Raw genomic sequence first — 19,538 nt, 5'->3', positions numbered from 1 at the left:
CATCCTTCCATCCATCTATCCATCCTTCCATCCGTCCATCCATCCATCCATCGGTCCATCCGTCCATCCATCCATCCATCCATCCATCCATCCGTCCTTCCATCCATCCATCCATCCTTCAATCCATCCATCCATCCATCCTTCCATCCATCCATACATCTGTCCATCTGTCCATCCATCCTTCCATACATCCATCCATCCTTCCATCCATCCGTCCATCCATCTGTCTATCCATCCATCCATCCTTCCATCCATCCATCCATCCGTCCATCCATCCATCCATCCATCCATACTTCCATCCATCTGTCCATCCATCCATCCATCCATCCATCCATCCTTCCATCATTCCATCCATCCATCTGTCCATCCATCCATACATCTGTCCATCCGTCCATCTGTCCATCCGTCCATACGTCCATCTGTCCATTCGTCAATCCGTCCATCCATCCTTCAATCAATCCATCCATCCATCCATCCACCCATCCTTCCATCCACCCATCCATCTGGCCATCCATCTGTCCATCCTTCCATCCTTCCATACATCCATCCATCCACCCATCCATCCGTCCATCCTTCCATCAATTCATCCATCCATCCTTCCATCCTTCCATCCATCCATCCATCAATTCATCCATCCATCCATCCATCCACCCATCCATCCATCTGTCCATGCATCCATCCATCATCTATCCGTCCATCCTTCCATCAATTCATCCATCCATCCATCCATCCATCCACCCATCCATCCATCCATCCACCCATCCACCCATCCATCCGTCCATCCATCCATCCATCCATCCGTCCATCTGTCCATCCTTCCATATATCCATCCATCCATCCATCCATCCTTCCGTCCATCCATCCATCCGTCCATCCATCCTTCAATCCTTCCATCCATCCATCCATTCTGCCATCCATCCGTCCATCCATCCATCCGTCAACCCATCCGTATTTTGGTGCTTATTGTAGGTTGGGTCACTTGGGCAGCAACTTGTTTTTTTTAACTTTTTATTTTAGAAATTTTTATAAGACATCATTCCTTGACATTAGACACCATATTGTAAAGTTCAACTACCCACATATTTTGATCTGCTGGGTATGCTTTAACCAGTGCCATATTTGGTTGAAATTGTCCACCTACAATGTCCATGTACAATTCTTTCAATGTGTTGCTGAACATTCTTCTGGCAATGATGTACCCCTAGTTTCACTCTTCCCTACCTGAGTCCATTTTGCTTCCTCGTCTCCTCTAATCCAAGCCACTGCAGCTAAATGAGCTGCCCAATAATAGTGTTTCTGATTTGGCAAACCAAGACCTTCCTTGTCTTTTGCTAGAAAGAGTGATTTAAGTTTTATTCTAGGCTTCTTGTTATGTCAAATAAACTAGGAAATTAGTTTATTTGGCAAACAAAGTAGAAACTGCTGGGGTAGTAGCATCAGAACCATGGACTTGAAGAGAATCAACAAACTGATCCAGAAAGCTGCTTCTGTGCTTGGAGTAACTCTGGAGCCGCTGGAGCTGATTGTCCAAAGAAGAATGCTGCACAAGCTGATGAAGATGATGGAGGATTCTTCACACCCTCTCCACAACACAGTGATGAAACAACAAAGTGTGTTCAGTGAGAGGCTTCTTCAGGTCCGATGTAAGACTGAAAGATACAGAAGATCATTCCTGCCAGCAGCCATCAGCCTCCGGAACAAGACCTCCTCTAGTTATTATTATTATATACTACAGTATTTCCCTTTGGGGAATAATAAAGTATTTTTCATTTTATTTCACAACATTCTCGTCAGAGTCCAGACCAGAGTCCAGACCAGAGACCACACCAGAATCCAGACCAAAGACCAGACCGGAGACCAGACCAGGGTCCAGACCAGAGACCAGACCAGAGACCAGACCAGAATCTAGACCAGAGACCAGACCAGAGACCAGACCAGAGACCAGACCAGGGTCCAAACCAGAGACCAGACCAGGGTCCAGACCAGGGTCCAGACCAGAGACCAGACCAGAGACCAGACCAGAGACCAGACCAGAGTCCAGACCAGAGACCAGACCAGGGTCCAGACCAGGGTCCAGACCAGAGACCAGACCAGAGTCCAGACCAGGGATCAGACCAGCATTTAGCTGCAAATGGAGATGAAACTTTCACCAAATGTAGAAACTTTTAAAGCCAGGTTAAAAACCTTTCTTTTCTCATGCGTCTATAAATGCACCATAACTTTGAATCAATTCTGCTTTAATCATTTTAATATAATTTATGATTTCATTATGATTTTGTTATTCATATTTTCTTTTATGCTTCTTTTTTGTAATGCTTTTAATGTTTCATGTAAAGCACTTTGAATTGTCTTGTACATGAAAGATTCTATACAAATAAACTGGTCTCGCCTTACCGCTTCTGGCCAGGAAGGGTTTGGTATAGTCCCAGCTCTCATTGTCATTCTTCATCACATTCAGGCGTGTTGGCTGTTGGCACAGAGACAAGAACATGTTCAGGGTCCAGCTGTGTTTTCACAGCAGTAAAAACATAACTGGACAGTTATATAGACATGACAATTGTTTGACACAGCTAACCAGTATGGAGCGTAGCCCTAAATGTCCTGTTCTGACAATAATAAATAACTCACCCGTGCATATTCAATCTTGAGAGTGCAGCAACCAGCATAAATGTCAGCTCCATTGAGAGCTGCTTTGGCCATCTGAGCACACTGAATTGACTCAAACCTGGAGCCAACAAGTTAAGGTGACAAAAATCATATAGATTACATCATGATACATTCATTTGATTATTTTACCTAATGCAGCTACAGAACTTATACCACATGGACAGTGCTTGTCCTCCAGAATGTTCTGCATGCTACTGATGAAGGCAAGAGTGCCACATGGTGGAGGCGGAACCTTCTCAGACACAGGAATCAGAGGAGGAGCGTCTTTTTCCAGAACTCCTTCGGGGACAAGAATCAGAGGAGCATTGCTGTCCGGGACCCTCTCGGAAAACAGGAATCAGAGGAGGAGTATCCTTTTCCAGAACCCCCCCAGGAACAAGAATAAGGGAGGAGAATCCCTAACAGGGACCTCCTCAGGTGCAGGCATGGGCTGGGATGCAGGTGGCGTGGATGCTGGCAGTGCAGGACAGGATCTGGGCACTGGCGACGACACTGGAGACATGGACCGTGGAGCAGTAGGCGACGCCCGTGATGTGGACCTTGGACCAGGAAGCGACGCCCGTGACGTGGACCTTGGACCAGGATGCGACGCCCATGACGTGGACCTTGGACCAGGATGCGACGCCCATGACGTGGACCTTGGACCAGGATGCGACGCCCATGACGTGGACCTTGCACCAGGAAGCGACACCCATGACGTGGACCTTGGAGCTGGCGGTGACACCCATGACGTGGACCTTGGACCAGGAAGCGACACCCATGACGTGGACCTTGGAGCTGGCGGTGACACCCATGACGTGGACCTTGGACCAGGAAGCGACACCCATGACGTGGACCTTGGAGCTGGCAGTGACACCCATGACGTGGACCTTGGACCAGGAAGCGACACCCATGACGTGGACCTTGGAGCTGGCGGTGACACCCATGACGTGGACCTTGGAGCTGGCGGTGACACCCATGACGTGGACCTTGGAGCTGGCGGTGACACCCATGACGTGGACCTTGGAGCTGGCGGTGACACCCATGACGTGGACCTTGGAGCTGGCGGTGACACCCATGACGTGGACCTTGGACCAGGAAGCGACACCCATGACGTGGACCTTGGAGCTGGCGGTGACACCCATGACGTGGACCTTGGAGCTGGCGGTGACACCCATGACGTGGACCTTGGAGCTGGCGGTGACACCCATGACGTGGACCTTGGAGCTGGCGGTGACACCCATGACGTGGACCTTGGACCAGGAAGCGACACCCATGACGTGGACCTTGGAGCAGGAAGCGACACTCATGACGTGGACCTTGGACCAGGAAGCGACACCCATGACATGGACCTTGGAGCCGGTGGCTTCATAGCCAGTCTGGTACCCCAGCGAGGCCAGCTTTAGGCAGGGGCAAGAGAGGGCAACACCCCCACAAACAAACACTTTGCCCTCTCAAATCAAATCTGCCAAAAATCCATAAGCTACCTCTCTCTCCCCTCTGAACAGAGTTACATGCTGGTTTGCTGACCCCCTCCTTCTTATCCCAGTGAACAACCAATCAGTGTTTAGTATGCAAATGAGTTGACAAGTAGCCTGATTGCTGTGTCAGGTTTCTCTCATGATCGGACATCTGAGGTATGCGTGGTTAACATGGAAAAGCATGAGGCGGACAGCTGCCTCTTTCACATTTTTCTGGTTGCATGTAAAACTGATTGTTTTGGTAAAACATCTGGTCGAAGAGGTGAGAAAGTACGAACACACGGAACCAGCCGCGTGCACAAACTGCCCTGCTGCGGGAGAAGTTACTCGCTAAATATGAAATAACCAGCTTCATTGCACATAAAAGCAGACATCGTCACCTGCAGTGATCCCTCCTGCAGACGAAGCTTCTAGTGGAGGATGAATGGACCTGACGAATAAGAATGTTGTTCTTGCATCCTCAAGAGCAGGGGTGTGAAACTCCAGTCCTAGAGGGCCGGTATCCGGCAAGTTTTTGTTGTTTCCTTCTACCAACACAGCTGATTCAAATCAAATGGATCCAGCAGATTCTTGTCAGTCAATTTTTGAATTTTGGTCAGGTGGGTTGGAGCATGGAGACAACAAAGACCTGCAGGATAGCGGCCCTCCAGGACTGGAATTTGACATCTGTACTCAAGAGCAAGAACAAAGTTCTTGCTTCTAGTGCAGTATGTAGCAAGCCGTTTTTCCCCAACTTCCGCAGGTTTCAGCAGCTCATATAGAACTTCATGTTTGCATCCATGTTCTCTGAAAAATGAAATTCTTGTGGAAAACAGATGTTGCTCTGACCTGATCTGTCCGCTGTGTGGAAACACTTTTAGAATTTTGGGCCAGAAAAGTAGGAGTTATTGTAGAGTAGGGAATGAGTTTCTAAAAAAGAAAAAAGAAAATTCAACAAAATTAAGAAAAAAAAAAGTTCTACTCTGTGTTTTTTTGTTTTGAGGGACGACCACCTTATTGTGTTCTGGAGCTTGATGTTCTGCCCTACTTTTGTTGTTTGTGATTGGGCTAACAGCTGTCCTGCAGGTTTTTCATGTATCCCTGCTCCAACACACCTGACTTCCATTAAATGGATCCAACAGCCAACAATGTTCTGCACAATGACTGATGAGTTTGGTTGGAGCAGGGAGTCGTGGAAAAGCTGCAGGATTGTGACCCTCGAGGACTGCAGCTGGACACCCTGGCCTTTTTCAACTTAGTTTAATATTTTAGTTTATTGTTATTTGACAGTCTAATGAGACATTTGTTATTGTGTTGGTTGTTTAAACTTTGATGCTTGTTTTTGTTTTGTTTTTGTTCTTATTTTGATGTATTTACAAATTTTCTATTCTGTCCCCCGCCCTGAGGGATCGCCACCGTATTGTGGTCAGGGGGTTTGCGTGCCTCAGTGACCCTAAGAGCTGTACCAGCAGGATCTTTAGTTTCTGGTGGGACACCAAAGCTTGACAGGTCTTTGGTTAGAGGTCTGACAAAGAGCAATCCATGTCTTCAGGATGTCTTCAGAGTGTTAGAAAATATTTATAAACAATAACAACAACAAAAAGAGCTGAAGCATGACGTGCACACATGATGCCCCGTCACATTTCTGCCTGCCCCCACATGTATGCATTCCTAGAGCTGGTCTTGTTCCCCAGAACAGTGACTGATCCTTCATCTCCACCGGCTCGAGCAACATTCCCACTAGATGTAATCCTCACTGGGGTTTTTTGCTTCCAGAGCTTGGATGGTTCCCTTCTTATGGTATGTGAGGAGGACAGCTGGAAGGCTTGGGGTCAGGCTACTCGTAGGTTGGGTAATTCTTAGAAGCTTCTCTGCTAAAGTACTTAAAAAGAGTCATCATCTTTCCTGCTGGGTCTGAGTGTGGCTGGTTCATTCTGTCTCATTGCGTGGTGGAGGTGTGGACCCAAATGCAGGAATGGGAGCATGGGATGCAGAATCAAGATGGTTTTTAATGACCAAGAAATAAACTGAAAGCACACTAACATGGCGTAGCAAACACCTGAAGATTAACAAAAGCACAATGACCTAGCAACAAGGCATAAACCAAGGGGTCTAAATACATGGAGGGAGTAACTAGGAAGAGGTGAAATGAGTCAGAAAATCAAACCAGGTGAGCTAATGAACTGGAAGCTAGTGATGAGGAAACTAAACAAGGGAAACTACAAAATAAAGCAGGAAACCAGAACTAAAAAGAAATCCAAACCATGACAGACAGATCTTTGTCTTTTCTCGATACAAGAGAACATTTGAGTCATTTAAATGTTCGAAAATACATTTTTAGTAGTAACTTAGAAGAAATGGAAGTATGCTGTGGTGCATATATGAAGGATGAACATTGGAAAAACTGGAAACCAGATTAGGACACACATACACTCATCTCCAGTAAGGATACTCAACCATGGCCTGAATTCCATTCCGTTTAAAGATGACAATCCTCAACACACTTCCTATGGGGTTACACACGGTGTACAGGACATCCTGAAGATAAGAAACATGTTTCAAATTATTTATTTATTAATGATTGTCTTCAGCATGAAATCAATAACTCAGAATCTCTTCAGAAACATGTTTACCACATAAAGTGTCACAGTATTACTGTATGCAGATAATGTAGTGCTTTTCATCCAGGCTGAAAAAGCCTAACCCTTTTACTCAGTTAAAAAAATCAGTCAGAATCAACTTGAAACTCGTATGGACAAACACAGATGAGACGACCATGGAAACTGCAAACAAACATGGACCCTTACCTGCAGGGGTGGGCAGTTGTGAAGAAGTTAATTCCAGATAAGTTTGTAAATGATTCAAATTAGCTTGATCAACAAACCAAAATCTTTATTTTAATATATATTTTTTTAACCTGTCTTGTCCAGCATTGTGACTGCAGAATGATGGTCTGACATTTATCCCAAATAAATGGGTTTTCATTGCTCCCAAAAGCCTAATCTGCTCATTTTCAACATTTTTAAGGTGTCTGGTTTATAAGCTCAACTAAAACTTTTTATTTTGAACAACTTGATGCTCATTTTAATGAACTCTTGTTGGAGAAATTTAGTCACTAGACTGATGAATGTTTTAAAATATATTTTTGCTTGATACTAGATGAGTTGTTCAAATTGAAGGATGTTTAGCATCTTTCTACTTGGACTGTTTTTGCATCGAGGGATCAAACTTCTGTGTGAATCTGCTCAGATATATTCTGAGTGGACTTCATCTCCTGAACTTCCTGCCCTGGACTCTTTAAATAATCATTAACAACTCAAATAAGCCAATTTATTTATCTGTAAATATCTTGGCAGTCCTGTGTTCAGTTTCATCTTCACATGGATCCTGCAAACGTGTTTAAATGTGTGTGCTTACCGTGGTTATGGGGTAGAGCGGGTTCTGTATGGATAACAGGAGCACTTTGTTGCCACTCTCAGGGTTGTCAGTATTTGTCGGCCTGGTGATTCTCTTTGATGTGGAGTAGTTGAAATAAGCCTGTTGTCCTGGCCAACACATAGATCAGAATATGAAGAAAACCAGAACATTTGGACATGGATTCTATAAATGTTGGAGAAAGTCTGAGGTTGTCATGGTTTTCATCTGTACTTTTTCCCAGCAGTGGTGTTTGGATCTTGGACCATTTTTTGATATGGATTCGGGATACTGGGCCAACCCTGACTCATCTTTGGTGAGAAGTCTGTCATATCCCTCCTGGAATCTGTTTGCCACCCAGCTAATCTCCAATCACCTTCAGCTGCATCCACTGTGGATATCCGCTTGGAGGACTCTCTCTCATTCACAGCAGAACCTGCTGCCTACCACCCAGTCTCCAGTCAGACTTAATAAATCTTTTACCTGATCCTGAGGTATTCTGACTATTGGCTTCATTCTCTGAGTCATTACAGTATGATCTGGCTACAACTATGGACCAATCAGAACCTCCGGATTGGCGTACCAGAGTAGAGGCAGCTATGAGGTCTGAGTGAACTGGTTTCCAGTGTTAAGAAAATTGTACAACATCTTGCTAAATGGTCTTTTCTGTGACAGAGGATAGTTCTTCCTCTGCTTATACCCCTTAAACAGCCTTACCTGGGGACGAACCCCGGATGAGTCCTCCAGAAAGGTTTGGAGGGGAGCCAGGTCAGTGTCAGGCTTTGGTTCAATGTTCCCTACAGTTTGAGCTTTGACCTTTGTCTTTCCCCTCTGAGAAAGCAAAAGTGGCCTATCTGATCTCTCCACTCACTGGGAGAGCAAGGTTGTGGGGAACAGCTGAACAGGAGATGGGATCTCCAATTTGTTAATCTTTCAAGAGGTTTTCTGAGGAACTGTGGCAGGATTTTGATCCCATGACACCAGAGCATGAGGCCTCGAGAAATCTGTTTTCCCTCTCTCAGGCTGGCAGGTCAGTGACTGACTATATCGTTGTTTTTTGCACCATCCCTGCTGATAGCAAGTGGAATGCCTCAGCATTGTTTGACGCATTTTACCAAGGACTATCCGACAGAATAAAGGATAAGCTTGCGGTTAGAAACCCTCCTACAGATCTCTGTTCTCTTATGGATGTGGCAGCCTGTATAGATTGACGACCAAGAGAAAGGCGGAGAGAGAGCACCCAGAGTGCAAGGGTAAGCAGATACAGATCACCATCCAAGACATTTAATCAACTCAACTGCTAATCCACCAGGTGAACCAGTTAATCTGGAATCTGCAAAACCCATGCAGATCGGCTGGACCAGACTATCTCCAGCAGAAAGAGAACGGAGGATGTCCAACCAACTGTCTGTATTGTGGTCAACCGGGGCATGTGGTACGTTTTTGTCCAGTAAAAGATCAGGCTCAGCAAGGGAGGAGAGGATCTTACTGAGCCGAAATCTGTCTGATTCCTCTGTCTCCCATCCCTTGTTTCATCTATCTATCTATCTTCAGCTGCTTATCCGGGGTCGGGTCGCGGAGGCAGCAGCCTAAGCAGGGAAGCCCAGACTTCCCTCTCCCCAGCCACATTTGCCAACTCTGCGGGGGGGATCCCGAGGCGTTCCCAGGCCAGCCGAGAGATATAATCCCTCCAGCGTGTCCTGGGTCTTCCCCAGGGTCTCCTCACCAGGGAGGTCCAGGAGGCATCCTGACCAGATGCCCGAGCCACCTCAACTGGTTCCTCTGGATGCAGAGCAGCATCCAGAGGAACCAGGAGATCTACTCTGATCTCCTCCCGGATGACCGAGCTCCTCACCCTATCTCTAAAGGAGAGCCCGGCCACCCTGTGGAGGAAGCTCATTTCACCCGGAATGGGAAGAGAAGTCCAGGTCCTGAGCAAGATTTGAGCAAATCCAGAGGGGCCAGAGGCAGAAAGCACGGTCAGGGTCAGATCCAGACTCAGAGCCGGTCAGATCAATCCAGGAGGGGCCAGAGGCAGAGAGCAACTACAAAAAAATAGGCTAGAGACAGGAGTTAATGCTGGCTTACAGATAATCTGGCAGAGAACTGAGAGTTGCATGGTGTTAAAGAAGGGAGTGAAACAGGTAAAGAGGATTGGAGTTGATTGATGGTGATTGCAGTGAGTAGGAAGCATGTCCAAATAAGGCAGGAGTCAATGAGCCAGACCAGAATCATGACACATAGATCGACTGGTAAATTGAGAGCTTCGCCTTCTGGCTCAGCTCCTTCTTCACCACGACAGACCGGCGCAGAGTCCGCATTACTGCAGACGCCGCACCGATCCGTCTGTCCATCTCACGCTCCATCCTTCCCTCACTCGTGAACAAGACCCCGAGATATTTAAACTCCTCCATTGGAGGCAGGACGAATGGTGCACTGCTCCTCCTCAATCCGGGATTCGACTATCCGGCGGACCCTCCTCTCCAGGACCCCTGAATAGACCTTACCATGGAGGCTGAGGAGTGTGATTCCCTTGTAATTGGAACACACACTCCGGTCCCCCTTCTTAAAAAGGGGGACCACCACCCCAGTCTGCCAGTCCAGCGGTACTGTCCCCGATGCCCACATGATGCTGCAGAGGCGTGTCAGCCAGGACAGCCCCACAGCATCCAGAGCCTTAAGGAACTCCGGGCGGATCTCATCCACCCCCGGGGCCTTGCCACCAAGGAGCTTTTAGACCACCTCAGCGACTTCAGCCCCAGAGATAGGAGAGTCCACCCCTGAGTCCACCAGCTCTGCTTCCTCATGGGAAGACGTGTTGGTAGGATTGAGGAGGTCTTCGAAGTATTCCTTCCACCGACCCACAACGTCTCGAGTTGAGGTCAGCAGCTCCCCATCTCCACTGTACACAGTATTGATGGAGCACTGCTTCCCCCTCCTGAGCCGCCGGATGGTGGACCAGAATCACCTCGAAGCCGTCTGGAAGTCTTTCTCCATGGCCTCGCCTTTATTCTTCCATTGAAGGAAGTTTATCATTTTCCGGTTTTGCTGGATGTCGGGATTGTTCCAAATAGGTGTAAGTTTGCATGGAATAAGCAAGGACTTGGTTAGTTTAAGAAATTCCCACCAGGCCATTAGTGAGGAGCTGATATTAATGCTTTTAAAGCATTTTTGGGGTTTGACAGCTGTGCTGATAAATGGCAGGTCTGTTTAAAGCAGCCAGACTAAATCCTCCCAGTCCATGGCTCACTGAGACGTCACAGAGCAGGTCTCAGGCCAGCAGAAAGAAAAGAAGTCCCTGACTTGTCAGAGTCCCAGCAGAACCTCTCAGTCTTCACATCCAGCCTGACGGCTGCCAACATAGACTTCTATCAGAAGCAGATCCACAAAGCTCCCAACACACGGCAGCTGTTCATGGCCTTTAACTGTCTTCTTTCTCCAGCAGCTGCTCAGCCTCCCGCCACGCTGACTGCAGACATGTTGGCTTCATGTTTTACTGAAAAGGTTGCTACCATCAGGAATCACTTCTCTGAGCCTGACCAGCTCAGTCCACTACATCCAGCTAGTGGTGCCTCACTTTGCTCTTTCTGCCCTCTGAATGAGGACCAAGTCTCTAAACTTCTAGTCAACTCTAAAGCCACTAGCTGTCCTCTGGATCCGGTCCCTACCGACATCCTGCAGAGCATTTTACCTCCAATCAATCTGCAGTGACCCATATTATCATCTCCTCTCTGGAATCCGCTGTCTCTCCCTCTGTCTTCCAGCCAACCATCAGATTCTCCTCTCCACTCTCTGAGCTCGGCATCTCTGGATCTGTCCTCTCCTGGTCCATGTCCTACCCCACAGGAAGATCCTTCAGAGTAAACAGGGGCGCCTCAGGGATCGGTGCTCGGCCCTCTTCTCTTTCTACCATACACCTCCTCACTCGGTGCAGTTAGAAGCTCTCATGGCTTCTCCTACCACTGCTATGCAGATGACACTCAGCTTTTCCTCTCCTTCCCACCAGACGACACAACGTTTCACTGAGAATATCAGCTTGCCTTGCTGATATCTCTGCATGGATGAAGGATCACCACCTTCAGCTCAATCTGTCCAAGACAGAGCTCATTGTCTGTCTAGCCGATACTTCCTTACATCCGCAGATACGTGTGAAGCTCCACTCTGTCACACTTGTTCCTACGTCTGCTGCCTGGAGTCTGGGTGTCATGGTGGATGACCAGCTGACCTTTAAGGTCCATGTTGCCTCGGTTGCCACTTTTCCTCTGTTGTTCCACAATGGTGGAATGATCTCCCAAACTCTGTCCACTCTGCAGAGTCCCTGTCTACTTTAAAAGGAGTCATCACTTGGAAATTGAACTTTTTAGAGTTAAAACGTGTGTATTAGTGTTAGGCGGAAGTGTTAACATCCCCGGAAGCCTTTCTGTAGAAGACGTCCGGGTTTTTACGTCTGGGTGCTTTGTATGCAGCTGTCCAAAACACTGAAGTCTCGCAAACGCATTTTTTAAATATTTTCTCCCCGGGATGTCGTAATCCCTGCTAGACCTGCCTCAGTTGCTATTAGCAACAAGCTGTGTGAAGACGTGCGAGCAGCGATCATGTCCACTGCTCGGTTGTCTGTTACCAAAACCAACATCGGGAGGTTTTTTTTTCTCTCCCTTCATCAGCGGACCAAACTACCAGGAACAGATGGATTACATTATTTTTTTGCTGATAATGCACCTGCATCTCTGCCAGCTGCGGTTTCTGTTTGTGCCAAACATGTTGCTAACATTTGGGAAAATACCAGGTGAAGACGGCATCAACCCGTTGGAAAAAGAGGGGGAATTGCAGCTTTAAGCGGCTCAGAATCAATGCAATGCAGTCGGTAAGTGTAACTTTGGCTATAAAGTTCTGCTTTGTTGTGACTGAGACGTGACTTAATCTGTGGCAGATAATGCTAATGCTAATGCTAACGGGATGAGCCTGATGGTTTAACTTCCTGCGGTGTACAAATGAGCCCCAGATTTTATTTTCTTATATCTATCCTATGCTCTGCCATGTAAATGTTTGTAAATGACTTCTCTATTTATTATTTTTCACACCTGTTACCACACAGTAAGTACAGTACTCATGATGGATGTAGCTTTCCTTTCCATGACATGGCAGCTGTAATAATCAATGATCATTTAACCATCATGTAGTCTGATGTTGGCACCAATTGGATATCAACAGGGAGGATATTTTATTTCCATCATCGTATTTATTCAGAATGCAAACTTTTTATTTCTGACATCTTCAGTTTGTAAAACGGGAGCTGTGCAGGATTAATATCTGCAGCTGCAGCCTCTGTGGATGTGGAGGTCTGACTCCTGGTATGATGGATCTGAAAGATATGTTTTATTTTATCAACATGCAGTGAAGACACAGAGGTTAGGGAAAATTGTGTCTGTGTATAACTGTGTGAAATAAAATGAGTGTTCTTAATATTCTATGTTAATATTTTGTTGCATGAAAAACTGATTTATTTAATAAGGCTTTTTTTTTTAAAAAAAAAAAAAAACAAAAACCAAAAACTATGCAAAGCACTTTGTGTTGTCTTTGGCATGAAAGGGCTTTATAAAGTTTGATTTGATCTCTTTGTATTACAATATTTGATTACTCTTAAACTGCAGCTATTTACACCTACAATCTATTTATGTGATGATCTGATATTTTTATAACTTGTATTTGCAGATTTTAGTCCAGCACATCTCACGCCATGCGCAGCACCAGCGGTCTACTGATGTCTAAAAGTTGATGTTGGAGCAGACTGACCCTACAATGCAGGCAACAACTGGAACACAGCTGTCATCAAGGACTTTCCACCCTCTCTTCAGAAATACAGGTTTGTCGTTTGTTTAATTAATTTTACAAACAGAAAATGATAATAAATTAACACATATACATTCTTAATTTAAGCTAAGAGGCACTTTTATTGCTTGTTCTGATGTCAGTATCTGGTTCTGTGCAGAAAAGGAACCCAGACGACAGCAGTGAAGGTAACATCTCAGCCAGTCTGGAAGAAGATGATGATGAAGACACAGTTCTGTTGAGGCTTGCTCATCCGGCTCCAAAACCACGAGAGTCCACATAAAACCCAGAAAACTCAGGTACTGTGTTAACAGAATCAATAACTAAGAGTGAAACTAATTATTTTTATTTTTTTATTAGCTATTGTCCTAAGTGACTTCAGCAAAGTTACTATTTGTTATATGTAATATGAAATGGAAAGAACATAAATAATCACCTTTTGCAGTTATTTGCCATTTGATTAGCTTTATTTCTGAATTTTTGGGTATTGAAGAGAAACTTGCCTCTCATTCCCTCCGACAGGTAAATGTACATAATCCTGCTCATAAATGTTTCCTGCATTTTGTAATGAAAAAGCATTGAAGCAGACTGGTTCCATGCCAGCATGTTGGATCAGACACGGAGGAGTTTGGACCTACTTTATCCTTCTCAGCACCTAAGGAATTGAAAAAAGAAATATTATTTTCTAATAATATCTTGCTGTCTATTTCTGTTGGCATGTGCAGCTTAACAGAAACAATTAGAACCACATAAAACACGAGTCTACATTAGTCAGCAGGAAGCCTGATCAATGATACAAGATATCTGACTTCATGTAATTTATCTGTACAGTAACACAGCAGCCCACATCAGTGGTTGCATCAACCAGAGATCTGTCTTGTTGACATAACAACATTTTTCACATTCCTGGCTAAAACAGGAACTCTGAATAAGCTAATTAATTTAGAAAAACACTTGACGGTAAATAAAACCTCAATAAAAAGCGCAGCTTTGTGAAACGTGTGGTTAAAATGTGTGTGTGCTTATCTGGGTGCAGACCGGCCGGCAGCTGAACGTACCGACCGGTTCAGTCAACATCTGTTTCATTTTTTACATCTGCAACTTCGGATTGTGTTAAAAAGTACATTTAGTGTTTAAAAAACGGTCCAACATGGAATAAAACTGAGACGTATTAACATGAACGACATGCCTCGTTGTCAACATGCTATCTGAACTGGCAAGGCGAGCAGACATTAAAAATGAGGACTTTACCATTCAGAGACAGTTTGTTGTAAACGTGCTCCTTCCACCATCTCGGTATCTTCTCTCTCAGGCTCAGAGTCCGGTTCACACATCAATGCTGAATTCAGAAAGCTGCTGCTGTCGGGTTAGCTGCTATCACTAGCCGCTAATGTTTTTAGCATGGAGACTACTGGCCTCGCCCCCCTTCCGACTCCGGACTTCCAGCGATCAATCAGCGAGCACCTCATTAACATTATATTAATGGTTGATAAAAAAAATGGTTGATAAAAATCTCGTGTGAATTCTCGCGAGAAAGTTAGGGACAGTGGGCACATGAAAAGACCAGGTTATGACTCCTTTCAGAGCAAGCTGAAGACTCTTCAAGGAGAACTTCAACAAGAGCAGAAAAGACCACGCTCCTCCCTCCATTAATGAAGAGACTGTCTCCACCTTTAAGTTCCTCTGCAGATCTCTCCTGGAATGTCAACATCAGAGCCATCAAGGCTCAGGAGCAGCTGCATTTCGTTCCGGTCTGAAGGAAGAACAACCTGGAGAAAAGTGTGCTGCTGGCCTTTTATCACTCTGTAGAGAGTGTGGTCACATACAGTTTGAGTGTGTGGTACACTGGTTCATGTTGGAGGATAGGAGGCTCCTCCAGAGAGTCATATCTACAGCACAAAACATAATTGGCTACCCGTTGCCCTACCTGGACAAAATGTCAATGACCTGCCTCAAAATGATCAAATCCATCAGTTCATGGCCCCAGTGCGAAGACCCATTGTATGACGAGTGTTTTATTGTTATTATTATTCTCAAAAATAATTTTCTTCTTTCGGGGGGGGGGGGGGGGGGGGGGGGGGGGTGAACATGCTCAAACAATTAACCAAATTTTGTGTTGCGGCATGGCAAACTTTGATAAGACGGCGTGACATCATAAATGATTATAAATCCCTCAGTCTTGATCTGATCAACAAATAGCTCACAGAGATGATCGGAGCATGGGCCTGAACAGGTTGGTGTTACCATTTCTGGCGTAGCCCTAAGGGTCATCCTCCTCTGCACATAATCCCAAACAAGTGAAACTAAAACATGTCAAACCCTCTCATGATGCCACAATAGAAGAGTCAAGTTACGACAACAAACGTGAACATGGCGAACGGTGGTCCGACGCCATGAAAGACTGAGAAACTGATGTTTATTCAGATTCATACAGAAACACAGAACATCTAAAGGGCTTCACAAACGTTTAGAAACTGACCTGCGATATCTGCAGCTCCACAGGACACACAGCGGTCAGCACTCTCAACTGCAGAGAACTCCACCAAGGCCTGACGCTTGAACGGCATCATCATCACATAACTGATAAAAAACACAGAAAAACACTTCAACAGCACACACTACTGCGCCAACCCGCCGCCATTCGCCACCTTTGATACATCGACTCAGACTGTTTTCGCCCGGGACAGCACAATGGGCGACAGGCGGCTGAGCACTTGAGAAAGTTCATTTTTAGGAAGGCTTTTACATAATTTTGTGTATTTTATTTATTTATGAACTTGTGTGTTTTTATGCTTTTATTTAACCTGTAGAACTATGAGATTTTGTTTAGAATGTAGAATTTCTTATTATTTTTAATATTTTGCCACATACTTCTCTCTACTCCACCAGCTGCTGAATCACCTGATCAAACTTCAGTCCTCACATGACAAATTCAAGGTATTCCAAAAACCTGCAAGGTGCAATGCAAAATCTGAGTTTGTAATAAAACATGCAAGTTTTATTACACAGACTTCATGTGTAACAAGCAGCTTATGTTGTGAGTGTGGGTATTTATTTATTTATTTTTACCTCTGCCAAGGAGATTATGCTTTTACCAACGTTTATCTGGTTGTGCTCATGATAACTTAAAATGTTATGGACGGATTTTCATGACATTTTCAGGACTCGTTGGAAATGTGAGAAGGAAGAACTGATTAATTTTGGTGGTCGAGGAGTTTTTTGAAGGCCCTGGCGGAGGTTTGCACTCTCCGAGTGCTTTTCTAGTTTATTTATTTCACACATGGCACTGCACAACCTTTTTCTCACAACAAAACAAAAAAACAGGTCTTAGTTCACCTCCATGATAGAAAAGGAGCAGGAAGGAGAAAAAAAACTTCTTCAGAAAAAACACACCTTGAAAATCAACACTAATACTTGGAAAAACATAAACAAATGATAGATAACAGATAATCACACTTTTGATCAACTTATCCAATATTCAGTTGATTCATACATCCTGAATATTCTGCTTTTATACATTCCTTTCAACTGACATATATCTGTACACATCTTCAATGCTTCCTGTAACTGATTCCATAATCTGACAACACTTATTGAAATGCACATCTACTTTAGAGTCGTCCTGTAAAACTAGTGTTTGAATTGAAATTCTCTTCTATGTTCCTGATCTTCTCATCTAAAAACAAACAACTTCAGGAGGCTTTCTGGTAAAACTTTACTTTTTGCTTTAAACATGATCAGTAATGTCTGTAACTCAATTAAATCTATAAGTTTCACAAGTTTGGACTGATCAAAGAGTGTGTTTGTGTGTTTTTTGGGATATATTTTGTGAATAATTCTGATTTTTTTTTTGTAAAATCAATAAAGGCTTAAATTACTTCATATGTGTTTCCCCACACTTCCACACAATAATTTAAATATGGCAGAATAAGTGAACCATAGAAAATTCGTAGTATACTACTCATTTAGTATATATTCCAACACAAACCTTGCTTTAAGAACAGCAATATTCTTTGACATCTTTGTTTTAGTATAAGCTAGTATAGTATGTATACTATACTAGTAGTATAAGTATACTATATAGTAGTATAAGCTAGTTAGTATGTGAGATTTCCATGTCATCTAATATTACACCCAAAAACATAAACTCGGACACTCTGTCAATATTAACTCCTTCTATAGTTAAACTTACATTGTCATCCTTATTTTCTTTAGTTAAAAACAAACCCATAAACTTAGTTTTGTCTAGGTTTAGTGATAGCCTGTTATTATCAAACCATTCTTAAAGTGGAACTATTCTGTGCATTCCAGGCTAATTTATTTTTATTTCTGAGACCAGAAGGGCTCGGATTGATCAAGTTATTGTCACAAATGGCTTTATTTACTTCAGACCGACCCTCTCCGTAGGCTGTCAGATCAGCCTGCGGGCAAAACGAGTGGATTGAGACTCTTCCGCATTAAGCCCCGCCTCCCGCCACTGCACTACATCGGGAGCGCGCACCGCACCTGCTTTCACCGTCATTGTAACATCTCATAAACAGAAGGATTAGGCTCATATGAACTCAATAAAAAAACAAACTACAATGTCAACACATAGCATCCAGCCCTACATGTTGGAACCTGAATCAGAGAAAACGAAGTGGAAAACAGCAACCCACAGCAACGAATGCAGCAGGATGTCTCTCTTTGGTAAACTCACCAGCCATCGTTGGAAATAACTTTATCCCACGTTTTCCACCCGCCTGATGTATTTGTACATGCCCTTGTTAACCAGTAGAAGGTAACCAATCACCCAACCTTATCCCCCGGGACGTCACAAGGATTTCCACGTAGAAAAAAACTCTCTAAAACCACGCGTTTTTCGTCGCCATGGAAACCGAACGGAGGGAGTGCTGGAACTCAAACTCAAACTCAAACATGTGTTTAGGTGATAAAAAACAGTGTCGTTCACATGTCTGATGAGGATTCAACACTGTAACACTGTAGAAAGCTCAGAAAACTCCAAATACCATCATAGGAACCCTTTAAGTTGTACCATTTCATTCACTATACTCTGATGGAGCTTCTGATACAACCAGTTGTGGAAAAGAGGATTTTTGGAGTTGTGCTTATGATTATTAGTTAATTTGGTAAAATAAAAATTTCTTTCCTTTTTAATAGCATTGTTATAAATTTTCAGCTGGTCACAAAAAATTTGGTGGTTAATTGTTACTGAATCGAGGCTAGACTGAAGTCGACTGATCACAAGAGGCAGGTAAAACAACTGGAGGACATTTGTATAAAACTGTAAGAAAATGTACAGCCACTTCTGGGTTAAGTTAGCGCTTCCTCACAGTCCGTTCTGAGGTCTGCCACTGTATAAAACCAGTGATATTAAAAAACACACAGTAGTGGTCAGACACAGGCAGGTCTACATAGGTGGACAGGCCATGGGTAATGACCAAGTCCAGGGTGTGTCCTCTGTCATGAGTTGGCCTAAACTTTCATGCCTTTTATACAATAACCATATCCTATCCATCACTATCGGCTGATGTGTTATTTTTCCTTTTAGCTACAATTTTTCTAATCTCATTTTAACTCACTGCCCTGAAGAACATAGATTACATTCCAGGCGCCCTCTACTGGCCCATCATTGCATGTTTTAACTGCATTAGCCAGACAAGGTCCCACATTAACAAAACATTTATTTAAATTCATTTGCGACTTCATACATGCCTTTTATATACTTATTATTGCCATTATGAAATGCGTTGGCCAACCTTTGGATGCAGAACTATTGCCGATAACATTTAATATTTTCCAAGTACCTTTTGTATTACTTTTATTTTCCTTTAACTTCTTTTTATAGTGTTCTTTTTTTAAAGCTTGTTCTGGCATAAGTAACTATTTGTTTTCGTAAAGCTAATAATCATTTTCAAATGTATTTGTTCTGTATTTTATAAAATCCTTATGAAGTTTATTGTTCTGATCACATGCATTTGTTAGCCACAGCTTTAAATTATCATTACATCTATCTATCTATCTATCTATCTATCTATCTATCTATCTATCTATCTATCTATCTATCTATCTACATATATATATGTATATGGTGGCAACACCTCATCGTGGTGGAGGGATTTGTATGTCCTAAAGATCCTAGCAGCAATGTTGTCGGGGGCTTTATGCCCCTGGTAGGGTCACTCATGG

General features: G+C 43.9%; 1 protein-coding gene across 1 annotated transcript in view; it reads right to left on the bottom strand.

The window, feature by feature from the left end:
- The window catches only part of LOC306762772 (heterogeneous nuclear ribonucleoprotein L-like), a gene marked incomplete at its 3' end in the record, with an annotated part of 50,355 nt that overhangs the window by 21,924 nt on the left and 8,893 nt on the right, over positions 1-19,538 (bottom strand). Inside the window, exons 2-6 of the mRNA XM_079249377.1 lie at positions 15,829-15,929; positions 7,524-7,651; positions 6,559-6,644; positions 2,629-2,725; positions 2,395-2,467 (exon numbers count right to left, since the gene is read on the bottom strand). Of these exons, the coding sequence (XP_079105503.1) occupies positions 2,395-2,467; positions 2,629-2,725; positions 6,559-6,644; positions 7,524-7,651; positions 15,829-15,922 (478 nt within the window). The 5' untranslated portion in view covers positions 15,923-15,929. The remainder of the gene's footprint in view (positions 1-2,394; positions 2,468-2,628; positions 2,726-6,558; positions 6,645-7,523; positions 7,652-15,828; positions 15,930-19,538) is intronic.

The sequence above is a fragment of the Telmatherina bonti genome, assembly GCF_933228915.1.
Source record: "Telmatherina bonti genome assembly, chromosome: 11".
Taxonomy (NCBI): domain Eukaryota; kingdom Metazoa; phylum Chordata; class Actinopteri; order Atheriniformes; family Telmatherinidae; genus Telmatherina; species Telmatherina bonti.
This window is presented reverse-complemented; position numbering and strand designations above follow the sequence as displayed.